Source organism: Hemiscyllium ocellatum, chromosome 7 (assembly GCF_020745735.1).
Source record: "Hemiscyllium ocellatum isolate sHemOce1 chromosome 7, sHemOce1.pat.X.cur, whole genome shotgun sequence".
In the NCBI taxonomy this organism is placed as follows: domain Eukaryota; kingdom Metazoa; phylum Chordata; class Chondrichthyes; order Orectolobiformes; family Hemiscylliidae; genus Hemiscyllium; species Hemiscyllium ocellatum.
This window is the reverse complement of record NC_083407.1, coordinates 13,800,030-13,822,481: the sequence shown is the minus strand read 5'-3', so window position 1 is coordinate 13,822,481 and position 22,452 is coordinate 13,800,030. Positions and strand designations below refer to the sequence as shown.

Here is a 22,452-nt window from a genome sequence, read left to right as displayed (position 1 = left end):
AGAATAAAAAAGAAGCTTGCTGACATTTCATAGCAGTGAAGTAGGATGTCATGTTTGAAAGACCATCAAATAAAAAACATAAGAAACAAGGTAAGGGGCAGTCACCAGTTAAGAGCAAATATATAGTCAACTATCTGACCAGTACAAAAACAATAGGACAGTAATTGTAAGGGTTTATACCTCGGGTAGTTGCTGTATAAAAAGAGTAGCGAGAACAGCGTTTTTTTGTCATACATTCAGGAGATCATACATTTTTTAAAAACTGAAAGAACTTTGGATGCTGAAACAAAATCAGAAACAAAAACAGAAATTGCTGGGAAAGCTCAGCAGGTCTGGCAGCATCTGTGGAGAGAAATCAGAGTTAACATTTCAGGTCAAGTGACCATAAGTCTGACTCTTTCCACAGCCACTGCCAGACCTGCAGAGTGTTTCCATTTTTGATTGAGGAGAATGTTCAGACCAGTATACACACACACAAACATATAAATCAGGAACGAGCAGCCCAGCAAGTCCAGCAAGCGAACTCTGGAATAGCCTGTCGGAAATAAAGCTGAGCAAGTGGAAGGGGTGGCAATGAACAAAACATTTTGGTGTTACTGATTATAATTCAGTTAGTTATAATGTTAGATAAAGGTTACAGCAGGATTTTAAAGTTCTAAATTGAGGTATGGTCAATTTTAGTAGGCTGAGGAATGATTCAGTGTGATTGGAGTTTAGGGGGTATTTCTGGGGGATATTCAAATTGCTCAGGGTAAACATGTCCCCGCAGAAGGAAGAGGATGAGAAAGTTAACTTTAGAGCCTGCTGCATTTCAAGGAGCACACGGGATTAGGTAAAGCAGAAAAGGAAAGCTAATGTCAGATAGCAGGTCACTTCGTGCTACAGAAAGTTGTATACACAGCGTAGGAGTTAAATTCAAAATGAACTTATGGAGGAGAGAACACAAAAGAATGATTGTAAATCAAGGTAAACGCAAAGATATTTGACAATATTTAAGAATAAGAGGATAATTAAGCACAGAGTATGACACAAAACAGCACAAAGTAAACTACGTGTGAAGATAGAAGATGGGAATATTCTACTCAATGAACACTTTGCATGTGTTCTCATAAAAGATGAAAAATGCAGACATTCTAGTTAAGGAGAATTACTGTGAAGTATTGGATGTTATAAATGTAAGAAGAGAGACAAAATGTTAAGAAGATTAGTATTTGTGAAAGTGGATAACTCACCAAGGCCCGTTGATATGTCAAGAAAAGGACTTAAATGCTATCCTACTGGTGGCCATTAAACCATTATCAATTGTTATATAAACCCCTCTGGATCACTAACATCCTTCAGGGAAGGCAATCTGCTGTTCTTCCCCAATTTACTGAGATCAGTAAGGACAGGCAACACCACCACTTCCACAATAATCCTCAACACAAGTACCCCACCAGGCTGCATACTCAACCCCTTACTATGCTCCTTATATACACACAACTGTGTGGCTCTAAATCCACTGACAAAGTTATGGGTCAGATCTCAAACAACGATGAGACAGAGTATAGGAAAGAGATAGACAGCTTAGTGGCATGGTGTGAAGGCACCAATCTCTCCCTCAATGTCAGCAAAACAAAAGAGCTGGTCGTTGACTTCAGGAGGTGTAGCAGACACACCCCTGACTGTGTCAATGGTGCTGAGGTACCGGTGGTCAATAGCTTCAAGTTCCTAGGAGTAAGTATCACCAACAATCTGTCCTGGTCCATCCACTTCGATGCTACAGTCAAGAAAGCACAATAATGCCTCTACTTCCTCAGGAGGCTAACAAATTCAGCATGTCCACAATGACTCTTGCCAATTTTTATAAATGCGCCATAGAAAGTATCCTAACTAGATGCATCACGGCATGTATGGATGCATGGCAATTGCTCTGCACAAAACCACAAGTAATTACAGAGAGTTTTGAGCACAGCCCAGTTCATCATACAGTCCGTCGATCGAGTCTGCCTCGGGAGATCAGCCAACATAATCAAAGACCACTCCCACCCCATTACACTCTTTTCCACCGTCTTCCATCAGGCAGAAAGTGCAAAGTTTGAGAACACATTCCGACAGATTCAAAAACCAGCTGCTTCCCCGCTGTTATCAGAATTATGCTCCGACCTCTCTAAGATTAGAGCTGATCTTTCTCTGTACTTTCTCTCTGGCTGTAACACTATGTTCTCCTGTATAGTTGCAGTATGGAAAAAGTGGATGAAAGCGCATGTTTTGAAGTACATTCAGGAGCTCACAAATTTAAAAAAAAAGAACTTTGGATGTTGTAATTCAGAAAGAATAACAGAAGTTACTGGAATAGCTCAGCAGGTCTGGCAGCATCTGTGGAGAGAAATCAGAGTTAATAGAACATAGAACATAGAAAAGTACAGCACAGAACAGGCCCTTTGGCCCACGATGTTGTGCCGAGATTTAATCCTAATGTAAAATATAGTAACAATCTACACACCCCTCAACTCACTGCTATCCATTTGCATGTCCAGCAGTCACTTAAATGTCTCCAATGACCCTGCTTTCACCACCACCGTTGGTAATACATTCTGTGCATTCTCAACTCTCTGTGTAAAAACCTACTTCTTGTGTCTCCTTTATACCTTCCTCCTAATATCTTCAAACTATGACTTCTCGTACCAGTCAACCCTGCCCTGGGGAAAAGTCTCTGGCTATTGACTCTATAATGTTTCCGGTCATGTGACCCTAACACTGATTTCTCTCCACAGCTGCTGCTAGACCTGTTGAGCTTTCCTGTTTTTGATTCAGAGAACATTTCAGACCAGTATACGCACACAAACATATAAATCAGGAACTGATTCTGTGGCTGTAACACTATGTTCTGCATTTGGTTCTATTACCCTATGTACTTAAGTAAAGTTTGATTTGTCAAACAATACTTTTTGCTGTATCTCGGTACATGTGACAATCGAAGTCCATGAGAACTTGAGCTCAGATTATGGATGAGATTATTGCCTTGCTCGCTGAGCTGGTAATCACAGATGTTTTGCCACCATTCCAGGTCATATCATTAGTGCGCCTCTGGTGAAGCGTTGGTGTTCTGGTGTTCATGTAGCAATAATAAAACAAATCAAATCAAACAAAATCCACCTGCAGGTGATTCCAGATCTACAGCAATGAGGTTGGGTCTTCACCGCCCTCAGAAGTCACCTAGCAAGCTGCTAAATTCAAGGGTCTTTCAGCACAGGCAACAAAATGCCCACAACCCATGCAATAATAAAGAAAAATCACTACTATTTCAACTTTTCATAGAATCGCTACAGTGTGGAAGCAGGCCATTCAACTCATTCAGGCCACACCAACCCTCTGGAGATTACCCCATTCAGACCCATCCCATCCTTGTAACTCTGCATTATCTATTGCTAACCATCTAGCCTGCACATCCCTGGATACTATGCACAATGTAGCATGGCCAATCCACTTAACTTGTACATATACAGAATGTGGGAGTAGACTGGAACACCTGAAGGAAACCCACGGAGTATATGTAGACTATACAGACACTCACCCAAGGGTGAAATCGAACCCAGGTCTCTAACACTGTGAGGCAGTATTGCTAACCACTGAGCCGTCATGCCAACCCCTTTTCCCTTAGTTATGATACTTTGAGACATCTGGAAATGTGGTGAAGGTAGGTTGAATAGGGCTTTGGATAATTATTGGGATATAAATAGTTTGTAAGGACATGGGGAAAGGGAGGAGATTGGCACAGGGTAATAGAACTGGTTCAGGCAGGATGGGCCAAATGGCCTCATTCTGCCCTATAACAATTCTGTGACATTGATCCAGACATTTGATCATCCATATAAATTAAAATTGGTTCCCAAACGTCTTATTGCTTAAACATTGAAATGTGAAAACTTTAATGTTTATATTTATTTTAATGTATTAATTATAGGTGGTTGTTCTTCTGCTTTCATACAGAACCATCATCATCCTTTCCACTGTCTATGTTATTGGTCATGTTGTGAAGTCCGTTGGTGCAGTACCAACTGTGGGTGATCACACTGCACATGTGTGAGTATAAGTAATGATATTTTTGATGCTCTGATTCACCGGTACAGTATTGAGGTTGTGTTGCTCTCTCAGAGGTGCTGTCTTCTGGATGAAGCTTAGGATCTCTCACGTAGGATGCATGAGACTGACTGTACATCATTTTGGGATGGTCAGTGGCTGGGAATAGTGCTATATCATTACAGGCTCTTTCGATGGTTCTTTAGTGCTTAGTTTAGGAGATGTGCTGTTTGACCCAAGCACCCGACACTACCCACGAGAAATCCAAGGCGGTCAACTCTATGTAACAGAGTTACATAGAGTTGACAGTTCCCAGCTCAGCAAATCCAGCCCGGAAAAGAGTGTTCCGGAATTTTTGTTATCTAGGATTTCATCTCTACAATTTGGAATGGGTGGAAAGGCTGCTGGGTGTGGGAACTGGCTGGGCAATGTATCAACGTTTTAGAAAAGAACGTTAAAGCAGCCCTCACCGCCTTACACCTCCTCAGCCATTCAAACATTCCCATGCCTCATCCATGCCACCCAATGCCCTCACAGGGCTCCTCATAATCCCAAAGACAACCTTTGTCCTCTATCAATCCTCAAGTCCATTTTGTTTGTAAATCCTGGGTCTGAGGCTCCACATTAGAAACGCATAAATCCGCTACCTTAAAACTGGACATGATGGAAATTGCTGCTGTAATAATTGATGAGGTGGAATTAAATTTCATCAAAACATAGTCATTGGATAAAGACAAAATTATTAAAGATGCACTGGGAATGGTGTGTTCACTACGATGCCTAACCCTTGAAAGAATAAACAAAGTGAATTGCGATTTAGAAACTGTGGCGTGTGTACTTTGTGGTGGTTGAGGTTAGGGGAAATGTTTTAGATAAGATTAGATTAGATTAGATTCTCTACAGTGTGGAAACAGGCCCCTCAGCCCAACCAGTCCACACCGTCCCTCCAAAGAGTAACCCACCCAGACCCATTTCTCTCTGTGTTAAAGATAAATGAATACACACATTAGCAAATATGCATGCATGTACTTTTTAATATTATTTTTACAACATTTTGTAAAATATTTGTCCTCGCAAAAGTGTGTTCACTAGTAATAAAAAAAGGTGTCTGTAGAGTTTGTCCATCTGTTGCAATGCTGTAATGACTGAAGGTTATCATATATGGCTGTTGTACAGCCTTGAATAGAAGGTTCTGGAAGCTGCTTTGCAAGTCTAGCACTCTGGGAGATTTGACAACTCTGCTTTTTAATTTTGAACAACAGTGTAAAGAAAAAGCAATATTGGGAGATACAACTAAGAGGTGGATGATCCACTAACCAATAAATGACCAACCGGCTAACAAGAAGCTGGAGGGAGCTAATGGGGAATTGTTCCTTATTCTCCCTGGTCAATGACAAAACAACAGTGAAACAAACATATTGAGAAGACAATAAATAAAACCCAGCAGTGATTCCCAACCAGGAGAAAGTGAGGACTGCAGATGCTGGAGATCAGAGTCAAAGAGTGTGGTGCTGGAAAAGCACAGCTGGTCATGCAGCATCCGAGGAGCAAGAGAATCGATGTTTCAAGCATTCCTGATTAAGAGTTTCCGCTCCAAACATTGACTGTCCTGCTCCTCAGATGCTGCCTGACTGCTGTGCTTTTCCACACATTTTGCCAGTGATTCCCAACCAGTCAGTTTCAAAATGTGGGATTTGGATGGGTGCTGGTTAATTCAGTCATGGATTAACCATGGACAGCCATGATGGGTAGAATGACCTCTTTCTGTGCTGTAAGTTATCTGTTTCTATAATCTGATTATCCCTTCACACAGATGCTGTAGGTTAAAGAAAAGATGCAGTTAAATAGAGCACACTTTCATTTGGAAACATTAACTGATAATAATACCAATTGGCCCAGAAGTGCCAAAACACTTTACAGCCAATGACATCCTTTTGTAAAACTGTTGTAGTGTAGGCAATGTAGCAGCCAAAATAGGCACACAACAAGCTTCCAAAAACAACAAAGGCATAATGATAGAGTTCAGTTTTAGTGATATTTGTTGAGGGATAATTATTGATTGGGATCCAGGCGAGAATAGCTCATCTGATGGGTGGCACCTTCACCAGGAGAGTACTTCCTCAGTAATAAGCCACATTGTTTGGATTTTGCATCAAGTCTCTGTGCTGAGACTAGGTCGCAGAACCTAATGACTGTCAAAGCAACAAAAGAACTGTCAACACACCCATCGCTGTGGCTTATATTTATTCTTCTCAGGGAATGGAGTTATACCAGTCTCTTCAAAACGTAATGAAGGTTCTCTTGTTTGCAGAGTGTTATCAATGCTTGGCCTCTTCTTAATAGCCCTGGGCACTGGTGGCATCAAACCTTGTGTTGCAGCTTTTGGCGGTGATCAATTTGAAGAGGAGCAAGTGAGTGCACTATAAGAATGTCAGATGTTGGAAACAGCGTTGTTCTTATTTATTCTGCCACTAGAGATTTAGAATACTCAATCCTGGGTTTTGTGAATAGACAGCAGGAAAATGAAGAATGCGGGTAGACCAGTCAGCCCCTTGAGCCTCTTTCCTCAGTGGATAAGATCATGGCAGATTGGATGGTGCTGTCTCCTCCACTTTGCTTTCTGCTTCTCATGGCCCTTGACTCCCTTGTTGCTCGAAGAACCATGAAGGTCAAAGCAAAAAGTTAAGTGAAATATTTATTGATAATCCTTAGACCTCAGCGTGCGCGTTGTGCGTCAAAGTAAACACAACACGGTAAGAAAGACCTCAAGGACTTTGAGAAAGTATAGAGAAGGTTTGTAGAACAGGATGAAACCAAGAATTGAGGAACTTCGGTTGTGTGGAAACATTCTGCACGTAACCCATATTGAAGTAGCTATGTCCTGCATCACAGCCTGAGCACAGAGAACAGGCTTCAATGATTCATTTTGACATTGTCCTCATTCATAGACTGGACAGCTTTGCAGTCATTGACTGTACACACTTTCCACTCATTGGCTGGTATACCCAACACTCGCTGGCTGTATATGTTGCATAGACTAGGCATATGTGTTAGGAGAAAGCGAGGACTGAAGGTGCTGGAGATCAGTCGAAGAGGGTGGTGCTGGAAAAGCACAACAGGTCAGGCAGCATCTGAGAAGCAGGAAAATTAACATTTTGATAATACGCTCTTCATCAAGAATGAGAGGCCCGCCCAAGGGCCCTGAGAGGTAACTGGGAGGGGGTGGGGCTGGAGGGAAGGTAGCTAGGAATGCAATAGGTAGATAAAGTTGGGGGTGAAGGTGATAGGTCGAAGAAGAGGGTGGAGCAGATAGGTGGGAAGGAAGATGGACAGGTACGACAGGTCAAGAGGACAGTGACAAGTGGTCTCCTTCCTATCGGAAAGATGTTGTGAAACTTGAAAGGGTTCAGAAAAGATTTACAAGGATGTTGCTAGGGTTGGAGGATTTGAGCTATAGGGAGAGGCTGAACAGGCTGGGGCTGTTTTCACTAGAGCATTAGAGGCTGAGGGGTGACCTTATAGAGGTTTACAAAATTATAAGGGGCATGGATAGGGTAAATAGGCAAAGTCTTTTCCGTCTAGAATTAAAGGGCATAGGTTTAGGGTGAGAGGGGAAAGATATAAAAGAGACTTAAGGGGCAACGTTTTCACGGAGAGGGTGGTACGTGTATGGAATGAGCTGTCAGATGAAGTGGTGGAGGCTGGTAAAATTGCAACATTTAAGAGGCATTTGGATGGGTATATGAATAAGAAGGGTTTGGAGGGATATGGGCCAGGTGCTGGCAGGTGGGACTAGACTGGATTGGGATATCTGGTTGGCATGGACGGGTTGGACCGAAGGGTCTGTTTCCATGCTGTACATCTCTATGACTCTAAATAAGGTGGGGCAAGGGGAAATGAGGAAACTGTTGAAATCTACATTGATCCCCATGTGGCTGGAGGGTCTCAAGGTGGAAGATGAGGCGTTCTTCCTCCAAGCATCTGGTGGTAAGAGTTAGGTGGTGGAGGAGGCCCAGGACCTGCATGCCCTTGGTGGAATGGGAAGGGGAGTTAAAATGTTCAGCCACGGGGTGGTCTATATGTTGCATTGTATCTGGGAGGTGGTGGCATCATGGTAATATCACAGCACTAGTGAGTGAGAACCCTGGACTGAAGCTGTCGGGGACCTGGGTTTAAATCCCATTGTGATGGATTCACATTAAAAATCGAAATGTGAATCGATTTTTAAAACTCTGCAATTAAAAATCCAATGACAACTATGAGTCAATTGTTGTAAAAGCCCATTCGGTTCATTAATGCCCTTTAGGGAAGAAGTCTGCCATCCTTACCTGGTCTGACCTACATGTAATTGATTCTGAACTGCCTTCTGGGCTATTAGGGATGAGCAATAAACCCTGACCTCTCCAACAAGACCCACATCCTGTGAATGCATGAAATTTGTTTTGATTTATTATTGTCACAGTGAAAAGTATTGTTTTGTGTGCTAACCAGACAAATCATACGTTACATAAGTACATCAGAACAATAGCATAGAATAGAATGGACTGACTGACTAAGTGTGGATTTTATTGCATTAATTGATTACTTCCCAATTTCTCATTCGATATTCCAGGATTCTGAGCGGAGTAGGTTTTTCTCCTTCTTCTATCTGTCCATTAATGCAGGAAGTTTACTCTCAACCATCATCACTCCCATATTGAGAGGTCAGTGCTGACTTGCAATTCTAGCTGTACTGATATAAGTTATGTGCAATATTTTATACAGAATTTGATCTCTGATACATTTTCTCTTCGGTGTCTGGTGGTTGTGCAATATGATGTGTTGCTGTTTTTGGGAGTAATACAAATCTACACAAACTCAGATTTGCTCCTTCATCACGACCTATCTTAAATCGGGTTTCACTTCCTATTTTGCTGTCAGGTTGATTGATACTGGAGAAGACAATCAAAGAACTACAAGTGCTGGAAATCAGCACAAAACAAAAGCAGAAACTGCTGGGAAAACTCAGCAAGTCTGGGCAGCACCCGTGGAGAGAAAGCAGAGTCAACGTTTCGGGTCCGATGACCCTTCTGCAGAACGTTCGGAAGAAAGGTCACTTCTGAAGATGAGTCACTGAACTCATAACATTGACTCTGCTTTCCCTCCAAAGATGCTGGCCAGACCTGCTGAGTTTTCTGAGCAGTTTCTATTTTTGACAGACACTGAGGTATTGTTATGGGCATTTACAGCAGAGTCCTGGAAATCAGCCAGGTCGGGATCTCTGTAGCCCAGCTGAGCTTGTGTTTCACTGTTTTGTTGTGGCACGGTGGCTCCGTGGTTAGCACTGCTGCCTCACAGCACCAGGATCCCAGGTTCAAATCCTCGGGTAACTGTCTGTGTGAAGTTTACATATTCCCCTCGTGCCTGCCTGGGTTTCCTCCAGGTGCTCCGGTTTCATCCCACAATCCAAAGATGTGCAGGTTAGGTGAATTGGCCATGTTAAATTGCCCATGGCGTTAGGTTCATTAGTCAGAGGGGGGTGGGTTGCTCTTCGGAGGGTTGGTGTGGACTTGTTGGGCCAAAGGGCCTGTTTCCACACTGTAGGGAATCTAATCTCTTCAGGGTGAGAGAGGCTGGAGCCCCTTTGCCACTTATTAGGAGGAAATAGTGACATAGCGATACTGTCACTGAGCCTGTAATCCGGAAGCTCAGGTGAATATGCTGGAAACACAGGTTCATAATCTCACAGTTGCAACTGCGGGAATTTGAATTCAATTAATAAACTAAAAAACCAGGCATGTAAAGCTTGCCTCACTGATAGTGACCCATCATAAAGTGTTGTAAAATCCCTTCTGATTCATTAACATCCTTCCAGGAAGGAAATCTGCCATCCTTTTCCTGGTCTGGCCAACATGGTGACTCCAGATTCACATCAATGCAGTCACCTCTTCATTGATATGGAGTAATAAAATATTTAGTTTATATGTTATAGAAAGGGAAGTAGGAAATGCAGGGAGTAGTGAGTGAGGTGGGGAGGGGGAGATTGTGTGTTTTTTTAAATCAAGGATGGGGGCACACACACACACACACACACACACACACACACACACACACACACACACACACACACACACACACACACACACACACACACACACACACACGCTTTTGCCAGGAACATCCTTTATATTCCTGGCAATAAAATGAATATAATTGATGCAGATCCTTGTGTTCTCTGTTTGAAGATCTCATTCATGGCTTGCTGCTCACATAATAAGACTTTTCAGATGCTGTAAAGGCCATGCAGCATATCCATCCTCATTGACGTTGCCTTGTTGTGTTTTCCAGCTGAAGTTCAGTGCTTTGGTGGAGACTGCTACGCTCTTGCCTTTGGTGTTCCTGCTGCACTAATGGTGATTGCATTAGGTGAGATGTAACACTGCTTTCAGCAAGTCAGCCATCGTTGTGTCACGTGCTTGCTACTTCTGGGATAATCTGGCAATCCCTTTTCTTTAGACAATATTAGGAACTTTTAGTGGCTATTGAAGCACAAAGTGGATGTGGAGTCAAAACTCCGTGTGCTGCGCTACGAACCTTCTTTCTCACCAACTTCAGCAATGAACTGAAGTGACAATCCAATAGTTCAATGGCCTCAATTATTTGCATTTCATGCAGTTTAGGATAACCTTGTGCTGTGGACTTAGGACCACTTTTATGGCCCATCTTTTGAGAAGGGGATGGAATACCTTTATGGACCAGAGCAGTCCTTTTGTTGACTTATCATTCCAAGGAATTGTTCCAACCTTACGGGTGGCACGGTGACACAATGGTTAGCACTGCTGCCTCACAACACCAGAGACCCGGGTTCAATTCAACTGTCTGAGTGGAGTTTGCACATTCTCCTCGTGTCTGCGTGGGTTTGCTCCGGTTTCCTCCCACAATCCAAAAAATGTGCAGGTTAGGTGGATTGGCCATGCTAAATTGCCCATAGTGTTAGGTGTAGGGGTAAATGTAGGGGAATGGGTCTGGGTGGGTTGCTTTCCGGAGGGTCGGTGTGGACTTGTTGGGCCGAAGGGCCTGTTTCCACACTGTAACTAATCTAATCTAAAAAAAAAGTAATCTCAGATGTGACAAATTTTGGCCCAACAATGATGAAGCAATATTGATATGTGGCCAAGTTAGGCTGTGCTACAACATGGACTGGGCATTGAGAGGAGGTAAAAGTTCAGTGGTTAGCACTTCAGCCACACACTGCTAGGGACCCGGGTTCAATTCCAGCCTGGGGTGACTGTCTGTGTGGAGTTTGCAAATTCTTCCCGTCTCTGTGTGGGTTTCGACCGGGTGCTCCAGTTTCCTTCCACAGTCCAAAGGCGTGTTAGGGCAGGTGCATTGGCCATGCTAAATTTCCTCATATGAGTAGGAATGTGCAGGTTAAGGGGATTATCCATGGGAAATATGGGGTTATGGGGATAAGGTACAGGGTCTGGGTGAGATGCTGTCTGGACAGTTGGTGCAGGTTCGATGGGCTGAATGGCCTCTTTCCACACTGGAGGCACTCTTTGATTCTGGATGGTGCTCCCATGAGGTATTGTCTGGTCTCATTGTTCTGGTTGATAGCCAACATGAGCTAGGAAAGTTGGCATTGAATCCTGCCTTCTAGATGTTCAAAAAATATTCCTATTTATAAACAGGAGAGTGGAAAGAGAAAATACCCTGATGCAGAGCGAGAAGAGAAATTGCAGCAGAAAAATGAACAATAATTTGATGATCTTTTCCTTTTGTTTAGTCGTGTTCATATCTGGAAGTGGGCTATACAAGAAACTTCCCCCACAAGGAAACATACTGGTGGAAGTGTGTAGCTGTATTGGGGTGAGTGCCTCAGGAGTAATTTAGTGATAATCCTGTCCTTATAATTAACATACCTTCCTAAATACAGCTTCATTGTTAGGAAGCTTGTTTTATGTACAGCAGTTCTGGATTTTGGGGTACTAACTCCTCAAATCATGGAGTAGCTCAACAGTTGAAGGCTATTTCAATTATCAGTTAGGGAATCAAGGGTAGGAGCAAAATACTGCAGATGCAGCGAGCTCTGGTAAAGGATCATCCCGACACAGAGCATTAACTTGCTCTCTCTCCATGGATGCTGTCTGACCCACTGTGATCTCCAGCATTTGTCACTTTGGGTAGAGAGTCAAGGGTGATGGAGGTAAGGTAGGATGTCAGATAAACCATGATTTTAATGAATGATGGAGTGGACTACATCTGCATCCAGGTCTTATTGTCATTTGAGCCACTGTCTCTTTCAAAATGTAAACCCATTATTGCCACACTTCAACACTTGCCCCTTTCGACTGGGTCACCAAAGATGTCCCCTCTTCTCCTGTCACCTCTTCTCTTTGGAGGGCAACTCTCATTGTAACGGGTTGCTGCCAACATGCTGAGAACTGAAAGTGTGTTGGCCCAAGGTAAAACATATGACCAGCATGGTGAGCAGTGCTGAGGTATGGACTGGTGCCAATATACTGGGCAACGTAGATGACCATCTCGACGAGACCTGAAATAAACAGCTATCAACTTGTCTGAACACTAGTATAAGCCAAGTTCTCCCTCAATTTGATGCCCAGAGAGGGGAATTGATAATCCACTGTTGTTGGCGCTATCTGGAAGAACTGGCATGGTTGATGGAGAGACAAATATTCTGAGGAACTGTACCCAACTGCAAAACCAACCTGGACTGTGCTCCATGCTCATAGAAAGGAACTTGGATTTGTATAGCATCTTTTCATGACCTTAGGGTTTCCCAAAGTGCCTTACAGCCAATGAGAGACTTATAAGGTATAGAAAACCTGGTCGCCAAATTGAGCACCAAGCTTCCACAAAGAGCAATTCAAAATTAGCCCAGCTTAATTTGTGAGTGTTGTCTTTGGGATAAGTGATTCATGATTTATGATTACTTGGAAAACCATAGTTTGATTTGAGATAAGCACAGCAGATCAGGCAGCATCCAAGGAGCAGGAAAATCGATGTTTCAGGCATGAGCCCTTCTTCTGAAGAAGGGCTCATGCCCGAAACGTCGATTCTCCTGCTCCTTGGATGCTATCTGATCTGCTGCACTTTTCCAGCAACACATTTTCAGCTCTGACCTCCAGCATCTGCTGTCCTCATTTTCTCCTTTGATTTGAGATAGTCAGCATGGCTTTGTGAGGGGCATGTCATGTCTCACAAACCTTATTGGATTCTTTGAGGGTGTGACAAAACACATTGATGAAGGTAGAGAAGTGGATGTGGTGTACATGGATTTTAGCAAGGCGTTTGATAAGTTTCCCCATGGTAGGCTCATTCAGAAAGTAAGGAGGCATGGAGTACAGGGAAATTTGACTGTCTGGATACAGAATTGGCTGGCTCAGAGAAGACAGAGGGTGATAGTAGGTGGAAATTATTCAGCCTCGAAATCTGTGACCAATGGTGTTCCACAGGGATGTGTTCTGGGACCTCTGTTCTTTGTGATTTTTTATAAATGACTTAGATGAGGAAGTGGAAGGGTGGGTTAGTAGGTTTGCCGATGACACAAAGGTTGGTGGAATTGTGGATATTGTGGAGGGCTGTTGTAGGTTGCAATGGGACATTGACAGGATACAGAGCTGGGCTGAGAAGTGGCAGTTGGAGTTTAACCTGGAAAAGTGTGAAGTGATTCATTTTGGAAGGTTGAATTTGAATGCAGATTACAGGCTTAAAGACAGGATTCTTGGCATGTGGAGAAACAGAGGGATCTTGGAGTCCACATCCATAGATCCCTCAAAGTTGCCACCTAATTTGATAGCATTGTTAAGAAGGCGAATGGTGTGTTGGTTTTCATGGTCAGAGGGATAGAGTTTAAGAGCTGTGAGGTTATGCTGCAGCTCTATAGAGCCCTGTTAGACCACTGAATATTGTGTTCAGTTCTGGTTGCCTCATTATAGGAACGATGTGGAAGCTTTAGAGAGGTTACTGAGGAGATTTACCAGGATGCTGCCTGGACTGGAGAGCATCTCTTATAAAGAAAGGTTGAGGGAGCTAGGACTTTTCTCATTGGAGCGAAGAAGGGTGAAAGATGACTTGATAGAGGTGTACAAGATGATGAAAGGCATAGATAGAGTGGATAGCCAGAGACTTTTTCCCAGGGCAGAGATGGCTATCACAAGGGGGCATAATTTTCAGGTGATTGGAACAAGGTTTAGGGGAGATGTCAGAGGCAGGTTCTTTACTCAAGGAGTAGTGGGTGCGTGGAATGCACTACCAGCAGTGGTAGTAGAGTCAGATACATTAGGGACGTTTTAACGATTCTTGGATAGGCACATGGATGATAGCAAAATGAAGGGTAGGCAGGTTAGTTTGATCTTAGAGTAAGATAAAATGTTTGCACAACATCAAGGGCCAAGGGGCCTGTACTGTTTTATGTTCTAAGTATGGACGCCAGGATGAAACCCCACTCCTCCTCTTCAAAGCATTGCTGTGGGGAATCAAGGATGATAGAGAAATTCACATCCTACGTGGAAGACTGATCAAGAAGGTAAAGGCACAAAGGGTCCAGGGTAACTTGGCATATTGGTTCCAAAACTGGCTTCTTGGGAGGAGACGGAGGGTAGATGGCTGTTTGTATAATTGGAGGCCAGTGTCCAGTGGCATACCATAGAAATAGTGCTGGGTTCCTATTGTTTGTGATATGTGTAAGTAATGTAGATGAAAATGTGTGGGGTTATAAGTAAGATTATGGATGACGTGAAGATTGGCCAAGTGAGAGAGAAGGTCTTGGGTGACAGGAGGATATAGATGGATTGGTCAGATGGGCAGATCTGGGGAGATGGAATTTAACCTTGGAAAATATGAGGTGATGCACATTGGAAGGTGCAACAACTCAAGGAGTACTCAATGAATGGCAGGACACTAGGAAGCTCAGAAGAACAGAGGGATATTCAGGCTTTATCCGCAGATTCCTGAAGGCAGACAAGACAGGTCAACAGAGTAGTTAAGAAGGCATACAGGGCACTTGCCTTTATTAAGGGTAAAAAAAACGCTGCACCCGATGTGGCCTCCTCTATATTGGGGAGACGGGCCGCTTACTTGAAGAACGCTGCACCCGATGTGGCCTCCTCTATATTGGGGAGACGGGCCGCTTACTTGAAGAACGCTGCACCCGATGTGGCCTCCTCTATATTGGGGAGACGGGCCGCTTACTTGAAGAACGCTGCACCCGATGTGGCCTCCTCTATATTGGGGAGACGGGCCGCTTACTTGAAGAACGCTGCACCCGATGTGGCCTCCTCTATATTGGGGAGACAGGCCGCTTACTTGAAGAACGCTGCACCCGATGTGGCCTCCTCTATATTGGGGAGATGGGCCGCTTACTTGCGGAATGCTTCAGAGAACACCTCTGGGACGCCCGGACCAACCAACCCAACCACCCCGTGGCTCAACACTTTAACTCTCCCTCCCACTCCACCGAGGACATGCAGGTCCTTGGACTCCTCCACCGGCAGAACATAACAACACGACGGCTGGAGGAGGAGCGCCTCATCTTCCGCCTGGGAACCCTCCAACCACAAGGAATGAACTCAGATTTCTCCAGTTTCCTCATTTCCCCTCCCCTCACCTCGTCTCAGTCGGTTCCCTCAACTCAGCATTGCCCTCCTAACCTGCAATCTTCTTCCTGACCTCTCCGCCCCCACCCCACTCCGGCCTATCACCCTCACCTTGACCTCCTTCCACCTATCACATCTCCATCGCCCCTCCCCCAAGTCCGTCCTCCCTACCTTTTATCTTAGCCTGCCTGGCACCCTCTCCTCATTCCTGATGAAGGGCTTATGCCCGAAACGTCGAATTTCCTGTTCCTTGGATGCTGCCCAACCTGCTGTGCTTTAGCCAGCAACACATTTTCAGACTTGCCTTTATTATTTGTGGTATTGATTATAAGAGCAGGGAAGTTATGTTGGAGCTGTGCAAGACCTTGCTTAGGACTCAGCTGGTGTGCATACAGAAAGGATGTGATTGCACTGGAGGGGTTGCGAAGGAGATTCACCAGGATGGTGCCTGGGATGGAACATCTCAGTTGGGAAGAGAGGCTAGATAAGCTCAGGTTGCTTTTTTTGGAACAGAAAAAGTTGAGAGGGGACCTTATAGAAGAACATTGTATTGAGAAGTATGGACACAGTAAATAGAAAACATCTGTTCCCCTTAGTCAAAGGGTCCACAACAAGGAGGAATAAGTTTAAGGTGAAAGGCAGGAAGTTTAAGGGGGATTTGAGGATGTTTGTTTTCATCCAGAGGATGATGGGAATCTGAAATGCACTGCCTGGGAGAGTAGTAGAGACAGGAAAGCTCATAACCTTTAAAACGTAATTGGATGAGCATTTGAAATGTCTTAAAAAGTGCTGGAAAGTATCATAGAGTCATAGCATCACCCAATACAGAAACAGACCCTTTGGTCCATGCCAACCATAATCCCAAACGAAATTGATCCCGCTTGGCCCACATCCCTCCAAACATTTCTTATTCGTGTACTTATGTAAATGTTTTTTAAATGTTGTAACTCTATTCATATCCATCACTTCCTCTGACAGTTCATTCCACACGTGAACCACTCTCTGAGTTTAAAAAAGTTGCCCCCATGTCTTTTTAAAATCGTTCTCCTCTCACTTTAAAATTATGCCCCCTAATCTTGAAATCCCCCTCTCTAGGGAAAAGACACCTGCCATTCACCTTATCTATGTTCCCCCTTGATTTTATAAACCTCTATAAGATCAACCCTCAATCTCTTACGCTCCAGGGAAAAAAGTCCCAGCCTAACCAGCCTCTCCTTGTAACTCAAACCCAAATTCGTTTTGCTGGTGCAGAGCTGATGGATTGAAGGGCCTGGTCTGCACTGTATAATTTAATGATCTGTCTGCGAGGGAGATATGTCTTGAGTTTAACAGCTCATGAGAAAGACAGCCCATTTGTCAGCACTGTAAATTGAGGACTGTCAGTGTAGATTTTTACACTCAGTTTCTAGTAAGAACTTTGAGCCTATAATATTGTGATTCAGAAGCTGGAGTGCTGTCAACTCTATCAACTGAATCAAATCTGCCTGGACTATTACTCAAAGATGTAACTTCACTACATCAGGTCAGGAAAGGATTGAAGTGATCATTTTTGAATGAATACAAGAGGCATTTGCACATTTGTATGGGTGACATGGTGGCTCAGTGGTTAGCATTGCTGCCTCACAGTGCCAGGGATCGGGGTTCAATTCCAGCCTCAGGTGACTGTCTGTGTAGAGTTGCACATTTGCTTTCCATCTGTGCGGGTTTCCTCTCACAGTCTAAAGAGGTGTAGGTTAGGTGAATTGGACATGCTATGGTGCCCAGGGATGTGTTGTTTGGGGAATGTGTCTGGATGGGTTACTCTTCAGAGGGTTGGTCTGGATTTGTTGGGCTGAAGGGCCTGTTTCCACACTGTAGGGATGCTTGTAGGAGAGGGAACGTTGAAGGACAAAATGCGACTGTGAAGATTTAGGGAAGGAAATGGATGAACCTTTTGAATGTTCGCTCATCCCTAAGAATTCTCATGTTCAAGTATTACATTGAGGCACTGCAGTGTGACACAGTGTTGTCTAAAAAGTCACATTTGTATTCTGATTTCTCACCTCTTCGTAGTTTCACTTCCTCCTATCAGTTCCAGGTCCGGATCCTGGACCAAAGCCTCCTGGAAAATATTAACATATGTTTCTAAATTTCGGGAGCGGTTTACTGAACAACCTTCCCCCTCTCCCTTTCTACTGTTCCTCAAGGTGGCTCCTGGTTAAATGAGCTGCCAATACTTACTCTTGTCAGCGACCAACCCCACTGTTGTGGAGAAGGCTATTCAGTTTGTCTGCTCTGTGCTGGCTCTTTGAAGACATATGAGTGAGTGCAGCCCCAACAACACTGAAGCTTGACACCATCCAGGACAAGGCAAAAGTAGGTACTGTAGCTGCTGGAGACCAGAGTCAAGATTAGAGTGGTGCTGGAAAAGCACAGCAGGTCAGGCAGCATCCAAGGAGCAGGAGTATCAACGTTGCAGACAAAAGCTCTTCGTCAGGACTTTTCCAGCTCCACTCTAATCTTGACAGCATCAGGACAAAGCAGCCCGCTTGATTTGCACTACATCCACAAGCATCCACTCACTCCACTACCAAAGCTCAGTAGCAGCAGTCTACAAAATGCACAGCAAAGATTCACCAAACATCCTCAGACAGCATCTTCCAATTGCATAAACACATCTATCTAGAGGGACAAGGGCAACAGATGCATGGGAACACCACCACCTTCAAGTTTCCCTCCAATCCACTCATCATCCTGACTTGGAAATATGTTCCTTCACTATCACTGGGTAAAACTCCTGTAATTCCATCCCGAGCTGCATTGTGGGTCAACCCACAGCAAGTGGACTGCAACAGTTCAAGTTGAAGAAGGCAGTTAGAATATCTTGTTGGTATGGACGGGTTCGTTCGAAGGGTCTGTTTCCGTGCAGTACATCTCTATGACTCTATTGTCAGCCACATAATGGGAAGTAAAGTAGAGCTTCAAACATCACTCCATAATTCCAGGCTACAAGATACATCTAAAAGTCTACATTCCCATAGCAACCTGAGGTCCCTATGGGGGGATATTGTTTGGCTCATTTGATAGGATGCGCAGTGTGAGTTCCATTGGTACCGACCACATGGGGTCGGTCCCCATTATAACTCAGAACCTACTCCATGGTGGATGATGTGATCTATGGTTGAGACATCCCTCTGGGCACAAATTGAAGGATAGAGCTGTAGTCTGCTCTGCTCCTAACGAGATCAGCCTTAGCTCAAGTCTGGGATTAAAATTGGATGGCTCTTCCAAAGAGTCAGCTCAACATGGAGGGCCAAAGGCTCACACTGAGTTCTGAAAAAAAATCTGCAAATCTATGATTATTTATTTGGAAGTTGGAGAAGCAAGATTCTGGAGACATACTGAAAAGTCCAAGGATTTGAATAAAAGCACAATTTAAAACAATGAGAGGTTGTGGGCGGCACGGTGGCACAGTGGTTAGCACTGCTGCCTCACAGCGCCTGAGACCCGGGTTCAATTCCCGACTCAGGCGACTAACTGTGTGGAGTTTGCACGTTCTCCCCCTGTCTGCGTGGGTTTCCTCTGGGTGCTCCGGTTTCCTCCCACAGTCCAAAAAAAAAATGTGCAGGTCAGGTGAATTGGCCATGCTAAATTGCCCGTATTGTTAGGTAAGGGGTAAATGTAGGGGTAGGGGTAGGGGAATGGGTGGGTTGCGCTTCGGCGGGTCGGTGTGGACTTGTTGGGCCGAAGGGCCTGTTTCCACACTGTAAGTAATCTAATCAAATCTAATCTAATCTAATCAAGACAAACATGATACTTAAGGGGCTTGACAGAGTAAATGCTGAGAGGAAGCTTCCCCTCACGGGACACCAGAGGGCACAGTCTCAGAATTAAGGAGCGCCAATTTAGGATTGAGATGAAGGGGAATTTCTACTAATCTCAGAGGGTTGTGTGTCTTTGGAGTTCCTTGCTAGAGAGAGCTGTGGGGCAGAGTTCTTGTGAATATTTAAAACTGAGATAGATTCTTGATCAGTAAGGGAATCGAGGATTATGGGGAAATGGTAAGAAAGTGGGCAGGAGGAATGTTGGATTAGACACTGAAGGGGCCAAATGGCCTACTTCTGTTCCTACTTTTTGCCATTAAGTTCTAATACAGCAGATATTGGAGATCTCAAATAAAAACCGAGAGTGCTGGAGAAACTCAGCAGGGTCAGAGACAGGCAGAGTTAATATTTTGTGGCTGATATGATTCTTCTAAGTCATGCGGACTTGAAATGTTAACATTGTTTCTCTTTCCACCGATGGAGTCAGACATTGGAGTCCCTACAGTGAACTCCCGAGTACCCAACACACACACACACAGGGAATGTGTGAGTGTGAGGGAGCTGCTGGTTACATGAGTGTTAGAGACAAAATAAACCTGCAGATGTTGGAACAAGCAGGAGGCTGGAAGAACACAGCAAGCCAGGCAGCATCAGGAGGTGGAGAAGTCAACAGTTCTGACCAAGACTGCTCATCAATACCATCAGAGAGGTCTAATCAAAAAGGAGAGAGAGAGAGAGAGAGAGAGATGCAATCAAGCAGTCAGTTCCCAGAGTGAGGAAAATGACTCGTATTGTTCACCGGTTGCATAAGAATTCCAAAAAGTGGAATATTGTTACCAGGGACTTTGCTTCTCTTTAATGTTTGTGTTCTTGGCTCAGCACCATGATAAAACTATTCTCTTTTTAAGATACAAGGTTGATTCAGGAAGACAGAAAATTCCCAGGATCTACACGCAGCCTAATTTGATGGGTATTTACACTTAAATTTAAAATTTTCATCTCAATAAAATTACCCTTTGTACCTCAGATGTACAAGTTTCAAGTAGCATTAGATGGATTCAAAATAGACCCAGTGCAATCTTCAAGGAGAAAGTGAGGACTGCAGATGCTGGAGATCAGAGTCAAAGAGTGTGGTGCTGGAAAAGCACAGCCGGTCAGGCAGCATCCGAGGAGCAGGGGAACCAACATTTCGGGCACAAGCCCTTCATCAGGAATGGGGCACTCCAATGCAGTCTAACATCTTTTATACAATATGGGTATTTTGTCCTAATTCTCTGATCATTTTCAGACTGAAAGTTCAATCTGGGGCCACCTTTTAAAAAAGAATTGTCTTCTCTTCCAGTTTTCGATAGCCAATCGCTGGAGACACCGCAGCAAAAACTATCCGAGACGGGAACATTGGCTTGACTGGGCAAGGGAAAAATATCCAGTTACGTCTCACTCCTTTTGTTGAATTGTTTGAATGCAGAACATCTTTTTGAAATAATTCAATTTACTAATAAATACAGATAAACTCATTTTTAAATGTTCATTTCTTCCAGAAGCATATGATTAAAGATATTAAGATGGTTACCCGGGTTCTGTTCCTCTACCTTCCACTTCCAATGTTCTGGGCGCTGTTTGAGCAACAGGTAAAGAGCTGATTCTTCTTGGGTTTGGGTTGGTAATCACTGAATAATCAATTGCTCTGACCAGTTAGGAGGAGTTAACACATTTGGAAAGGGAATTGTGCTCCACCAGCCTGAACAATGAATGAGGGTTTGAGAAACTTAGAGTCATAGAGATGTACAGCATGGAAACAGACCCTTCAGTCCAACCCGTCCATACCGACCAGATATCCCAACCCACCTGCCAGCACATGGCCCATATCCCTCCAAACCCTTCTTATTCATATACCCATCCAAATGCCTCTTAAATGTCGCAATTGTACCAGCCTCCACCACTTCCTCTGGCAGCTCATTCCATACACGTACCACCCTCTGTGTGAAAAAATTGCCCATTACATCTCTTTTATATCCTTCCCCTCTCACCCTAAACCTATGCCCTCTAGTTCTGGACTCCCTGACCCCACGGAAAAGACTTTGCCTATTTACCCTATCCATGCCTCTCACAATTTTGTAAACCTCTATAAGGTCACCCCTCAGCCTCCGATGCTCCAGGGAAAACAGCCCCAGTCTGTTCAGCCTCTCCCTATAGCTCAAATCCTCCAATCCTGGCAACATCCTTGTAAATCTTTTCTGAACCCTTTCAGGTTTCACAACATCTTTCCAATAGGACGGAGACCAGAATTGCACGCAATATTCCAACATTGGCCCAACCAATGTCCTGTACAGCCGCAACATGACCTCCCAACTCCAGTACTCAATACTCTGACCAATAAACGAAAGCATACCAAATGCCTTCTTCACTATCCTATCTACCTGCGATTCCACTTTCAAGGAGCTATGAACCTGCACTCCAAGGTCTCTTTGTTCAGCAACACTCCCTAGATCCTTACCATTAAGTGTGTAAGATTTGCTTTCCCAAAATGCAGCACCTCGCATTTATCTGAATTAAACTCCATCTGCCACTTCTCAGCCCATTGGCCCATCTGGTCAAGATCCTATTGTAATCTGAGGCAACCCTCTTCGCTGTCCACTACACCTCCAATTTTGGTGTCATCTGCAAACTTACTAACTGTACCTCTTATGCTCACATCCAAATCATTTATGTAAATGACTAAAAATAGAGGACCCAGCACTGATCCTTGTGGCACTCCACGGTCATAGGCCTCCAGTCTGAAAAACAACCCTCCACCACCACCCTCTGTCTTCTACCTTTGAGCCAGTTCTGTATCCAAATGGCTAGTTCCCCCCTGTATTCCGTGACCTTGCTAATCAGTCTCCCATGGGGAACCTTGTTGAACGCCTTACTGAAGTCCATACAGATCACTGTGAAGAGTGCAACACGAGGTAATGGGCAACACAGATGATAAACCCGGTGCATGACTT

The 22,452-nt window shown here is 44.1% G+C and overlaps 1 protein-coding gene across 1 annotated transcript in view; it reads left to right on the top strand.

Annotated features, from left to right (window-relative positions):
• slc15a2 (solute carrier family 15 member 2) overlaps positions 1-22,452 on the top strand; it is a 119,617-nt gene that overhangs the window by 21,482 nt on the left and 75,683 nt on the right. The window contains exons 5-11 of the mRNA XM_060827732.1: positions 3,973-4,065; positions 6,374-6,473; positions 8,675-8,765; positions 10,390-10,467; positions 11,828-11,910; positions 20,805-20,891; positions 21,004-21,093. Coding sequence (XP_060683715.1) covers positions 3,973-4,065; positions 6,374-6,473; positions 8,675-8,765; positions 10,390-10,467; positions 11,828-11,910; positions 20,805-20,891; positions 21,004-21,093 — 622 coding nt within the window. The remainder of the gene's footprint in view (positions 1-3,972; positions 4,066-6,373; positions 6,474-8,674; positions 8,766-10,389; positions 10,468-11,827; positions 11,911-20,804; positions 20,892-21,003; positions 21,094-22,452) is intronic.